Source organism: Sinocyclocheilus anshuiensis, unplaced genomic scaffold, assembly GCF_001515605.1.
Source record: "Sinocyclocheilus anshuiensis isolate Anshui unplaced genomic scaffold, SAMN03320099.WGS_v1.1 scaffold252, whole genome shotgun sequence".
Lineage (NCBI taxonomy): Eukaryota > Metazoa > Chordata > Actinopteri > Cypriniformes > Cyprinidae > Sinocyclocheilus > Sinocyclocheilus anshuiensis.
The window spans coordinates 681,903-687,496 of record NW_015554095.1 but is presented as its reverse complement, the minus strand read 5'-3'; the positions used below and the strand labels follow the sequence as shown (position 1 = coordinate 687,496).

Sequence of the window (5,594 nt, the reverse complement as noted above, 5' to 3'; positions counted from 1 at the left end):
GTGTTCTCCGAGTTCTCCGAGTCCGATCGACTCGGGTATTACACACAATGTTAAACAGACCCAGGACCCGAATGGGACCCGAGGGACCCGACCCGGACCCGGCTGATGATTGAAATCGCGAAATGGCCTTAAACAATTAGTAAATAAACTGCAGAACGTTATGTTTTCTAATACACGCGCGCATTGCATGTATTCTGACAGCGCTGCACAAACTCGCAGCAGATCTGCTTGTTACCCAGGGTTCAAAGTCCAAAGCGCGAGGAAAATCTGCGCTGAACCAGTGTTACTCGTTTTTTACAAGGCATGTTGATATGTAATATGTACGACATATTCGTAATGACTCATTTATAAATCTGCTGTTGTCAACAAAAAGAAGGTCTTCCTGCTCACACATAGTGTTCAAATTAGAATCTGTAATATTTTCTAATGTTTTAAAAGAAGTCTCTTCTCAGCAAGGCTTCTTTTAATTGTACAGTAAAAAAATACATGCCGGATTCAAGAAAGGGGTCTGATGGCCAAAAAATATTATTTTACTAACTTATTAATTTTAAGCTAAATTGTGCTTTGTTGGTATAGTGTTTGCTAGAATGTTAAAAATGTTCAGAGTTAAATATTTTTACATTGTTGTTTTGTAATTGATTTTTTTCTTTGAAAAGCCAGACAAAACTGTAAAAAGCACATTTTGGCTATTTAATTTAAAGGGATAGTTCACCCAAAAATGAACATTTGATCTTTATCTGCTTACCTCCAGGGCATCCAAGATGTAGGTGACTATGTTTCTTCAGTAGAACACAAACAAAGATTTTTAACTCAAACCGTTGCAGTCTGTCAGTCTTATAATGGAGGTGAATGGGAATCACGGCTAAAACATACAATAAAACAAAAAAAAAAACATACACAAACAAAACCAAATTAAACCCTGCGGCTCGTGACGATACATTGATGTGTACTTAGCGCGTCCTCGACACAGCCGGCTGTGTCGAGGACGCGCTCAGTACAGTTCAGACAGTTCAGGCATTGCAGTGCATCAGAGGTAAAAAACTATATAAATACTGTTCAGTTTCTTGCACAGACCGATCGTTTTGTGTCTTTACACATCAATGTATCATCACGAGCCGCAGGGTTTAATTTGGTTATGTTTTTTTGTAGTTTTATTGTATGTTTTAGCCGCGATTCACATTCACCTCCATTATAAGACTGACAGACTGCAACGGTTTTAGTTAAAAATCTTCGTTTGTGTTCTACTGAAGAAACAAAGTCACCTACATCTTGGATTCCCTGGGGGTAAGCAGATAAACATCAAATTTTCATTTTTGGGTGAACTATTCCTTTAAGCAATGGTGAAAAAAAATTGGCAAAATGCCTGGGGAAAAAAACTCGTAAAACTGTATTCGGCCTTCGGCCCAGTGTTTCATTTTGTTCGGTTTCGGCCAAGAATTTTCATTTCGGTGCATCCTTAATGCATATTGTACATAAAAATTGAGCTGACTGAAATTGGTTATTTCAGTCTGTATGCTTGGCTTTACACCGTAAGGGTACACAGTGGTTTTTGGAAACAAATGAATGTTTACAAGATACTGGGTTGTACAGTGTTTTTGTATACCATTAGAAATGAATACTTTTGTCCAGCAACAATGTATTGAATTGATCAAAAGTTACAGTAAATACATTTAGAATGACACTGAAGACTGGAATAATGGCTGCTTTGCCATCACAAGAATAAATTACAATTTAAAATATATTAAAATAGAAAAAAATTGTTTTACAGTATTTTTGACCAAATAATTGCTGCCTTGGTGAGCATAAGAGGCTTCTTTTAAAAACATAAAAAAGTTACCAACCCCAAACTTTTGGGTGTACATCTGTAAAAACAAAAAAAAAATGTTTAGCATTTTTTCATGGATAAATTCTGATCACAGTTAGATTTAATAAATATTTTTCCCCTCACAAGCACAATTATAATTATTGTAAGTAGTTACAATTATGTATGCTAATATTAAAATTTTATTTAATTAATGAATTTATGACGATTAGAATTAGAATTTATATTATCGGTTGTGGTATTATCTATTTACGCTCTCTGACACACAAATTCAAGCAGATTATTTTTTCTGCTTAACATGCACTCATGCCTCTTCCTATTATAGTGTGCAATACTTGCTCAGTTGCTCATTTTATGACATTATTCAAAAGCATGTGTCTATTAAAATGAAAGACAGATTGTATTCCCTAAACATGTGATGCGGCATTGGTTTTCCATCAGGAGCAGTACCTCAGGCAAGCCTCCATCTTCGTCAGCCTCTTCTTTATCAATCAGACCGCCTACTCCTGCTACAAGTGCGTCCCTTGTTCGAGGCCCAGGTGGTGTGGGGACAATAATACCTTCCTCTCGACCAAGTCCTGGTGCTGTCTTCACGCCGTCCCCCAACCTTCCCCCACCACCTCCTCTCCTGCAGGTGTCACCCCACACTTCAACAGGTAAAACAAACTTCACCAGCCATTATGTGAAAAATACTAAATGCTAACAACTGTTTACTGCATTAACAACATTATTTAGTGACAATGAAATCATAAAAAAGAAATATGTATATTCTTGTTTAGAAAGGTGAAGTTCTTTCTTTTCTCTTTGATTAATAGATCAGGATCTGATCTGTCAGGACCTGCCAGACTCAAATGCTGGCTCTGCACCTGGAGGACCATCTGTGTCAAACTCGAGCTCTGGGACATCTAGCAGATCCTCCCAGGCCCAAACGTCTATCCCTACAATGGCCTACCAGTTCCATCAGCACAATCACCAGCACCAGCACACTCATACTCACCAACACTTCTTACATCCCACAGCTGCACCACCACCACTGGTGAGGAGTCAACTGTAGCCCATGGAGGGCTAGTTTCAAAAAGTGGCTGATTATGAAATTTCACGCTTTGACATTTCTCTTCTGCTTGTTGTGTTACAGTTTGATAAGTATCCAAGCAAAATAGACGGTCTCTTTCGACACCCAGTAAGTTTTTTTTTTTTTAACATTTGTATTAATGAAGTTTAATTTAAATCTGCTGGGTAGTTTTCAAATTTGCTGTCAGTATAGCAGGTCTCTGTGGAACACATAAGTGCTTCTAGTTTGTGATTAATTATTTATTTTCTCTCCTACAAAGTTTTTTCCTCAGTACCCACCCCCAGTGCCCGTTCTTCCGCCCACAGGACCTTTCAGATCATTGCATGGAGCTTTTCAGCCTAAGGTAAGATTTTTGTTGTTATTTGGGCATTGTTTTGAATATTAAAATCTGAAAGCTTGGTGTATAAATATTAAAATCATTCAGGTGAAGAATGCTTGCATATTACCACAATATCTAGTGATCCTGGGGAGATAATATTGTGCTGTTTGTCAACCACATAAGAGCATAAAAAGGACAATCACTTCATCAAACATTTAACAATAGTCAGTAGGGATGTAACGATTCACTCAACTCACGATTCGATTCACGCTAATATTAAAATTTTATTTAATTAATGAATTTATGACGATTAGAATTAGAATTTATATTATCGGTTGTGGTATTATCTATTTACGCTCTCTGACACACAAATTCAAGCAGATTATTTTTTCTGCTTAACATGCACTCATGCCTCTTCCTATTATAGTGTGCAATACTTGCTCAGTTGCTCATTTTATGACATTATTCAAAAGCATGTGTCTATTAAAATGAAAGACAGATTGTATTCCCTAAACATGTGATGCGGCATTGGTTTTCCATCAGGAGCAGTACCTCAGGCAAGCCTCCATCTTCGTCAGCCTCTTCTTTATCAATCAGACCGCCTACTCCTGCTACAAGTGCGTCCCTTGTTCGAGGCCCAGGTGGTGTGGGGACAATAATACCTTCCTCTCGACCAAGTCCTGGTGCTGTCTTCACGCCGTCCCCCAACCTTCCCCCACCACCTCCTCTCCTGCAGGTGTCACCCCACACTTCAACAGGTAAAACAAACTTCACCAGCCATTATGTGAAAAATACTAAATGCTAACAACTGTTTACTGCATTAACAACATTATTTAGTGACAATGAAATCATAAAAAAGAAATATGTATATTCTTGTTTAGAAAGGTGAAGTTCTTTCTTTTCTCTTTGATTAATAGATCAGGATCTGATCTGTCAGGACCTGCCAGACTCAAATGCTGGCTCTGCACCTGGAGGACCATCTGTGTCAAACTCGAGCTCTGGGACATCTAGCAGATCCTCCCAGGCCCAAACGTCTATCCCTACAATGGCCTACCAGTTCCATCAGCACAATCACCAGCACCAGCACACTCATACTCACCAACACTTCTTACATCCCACAGCTGCACCACCACCACTGGTGAGGAGTCAACTGTAGCCCATGGAGGGCTAGTTTCAAAAAGTGGCTGATTATGAAATTTCACGCTTTGACATTTCTCTTCTGCTTGTTGTGTTACAGTTTGATAAGTATCCAAGCAAAATAGACGGTCTCTTTCGACACCCAGTAAGTTTTTTTTTTTTTAACATTTGTATTAATGAAGTTTAATTTAAATCTGCTGGGTAGTTTTCAAATTTGCTGTCAGTATAGCAGGTCTCTGTGGAACACATAAGTGCTTCTAGTTTGTGATTAATTATTTATTTTCTCTCCTACAAAGTTTTTTCCTCAGTACCCACCCCCAGTGCCCGTTCTTCCGCCCACAGGACCTTTCAGATCATTGCATGGAGCTTTTCAGCCTAAGGTAAGATTTTTGTTGGGCATTGGGCATTGTTTTGAATATTAAAATCTGAAAGCTTGGTGTATAAATATTAAAATCATTCAGATGCTTGCATCTTGCATATTACCACAATATCTAGTGATCCTGGGGAGATAATATTGTGCTGTTTGTCAACCACATAAGAGCATAAAAAGGACAATCACTTCATCAAACATTTAACAATAGTCAGTAGGGATGTAACGATTCACTCAACTCACGATTCGATTCACGATTTAGATTTTTCGATTCGATTCACGATTATTATTTTTTTTTACAAAATGAGATTTAAGACAAATTATAAATTAAATGTGTCCTTTTATTATTGCTTGGACAAAATGCTGCACATTTCTTTGTGAAATTAAAATATAACGCTATAATAATAATAATATACTAATATAGCACTTGCATATTACTGCTCTTATGTTGTTTTGATTGCTTCTATTGTCCTCATTTGTAAGTCGCTTTGGATTCCATGTTTCCCTCAATGAACCGCAGTTCCCCAGTACCAGCAGCACTCATGCAGCCCCAGACCATGATGCTACCACCACCATGCTTGACTGTAGGCAAGACACAATTTCCATGGTACTCCTCACCAGGGCGTTGCCACATGCTGGACACCATCTGAGCCAAACAAGTTTATCTTATGGCGCTTTTCCACTGCATGGTACGACTCAGCTCGGCACAGCTCAGTATGGTACGGCTCGGCTCGGTTTGCGTTTCCATGTGTCGTTTATAGTTGCGCCGCCTCTACTGCCGCGACTCCTGAAAACTTTTTCATTCTGCATCGCCCCATCAAGCTCTCGCTGGATCCGCTCCTCTGCTATCAACGAGAGGAACGTCTGTACTTCC

General features: G+C 38.8%; 1 protein-coding gene across 1 annotated transcript in view; it reads left to right on the top strand.

The window, feature by feature from the left end:
* Positions 1-5,594, top strand: part of LOC107669471 (autism susceptibility gene 2 protein-like) — a 26,979-nt gene that overhangs the window by 10,948 nt on the left and 10,437 nt on the right. The window contains exons 8-11 of the mRNA XM_016461710.1: positions 2,264-2,478; positions 2,638-2,858; positions 2,958-3,002; positions 3,154-3,237. Coding sequence (XP_016317196.1) covers positions 2,264-2,478; positions 2,638-2,858; positions 2,958-3,002; positions 3,154-3,237 — 565 coding nt within the window. The remainder of the gene's footprint in view (positions 1-2,263; positions 2,479-2,637; positions 2,859-2,957; positions 3,003-3,153; positions 3,238-5,594) is intronic.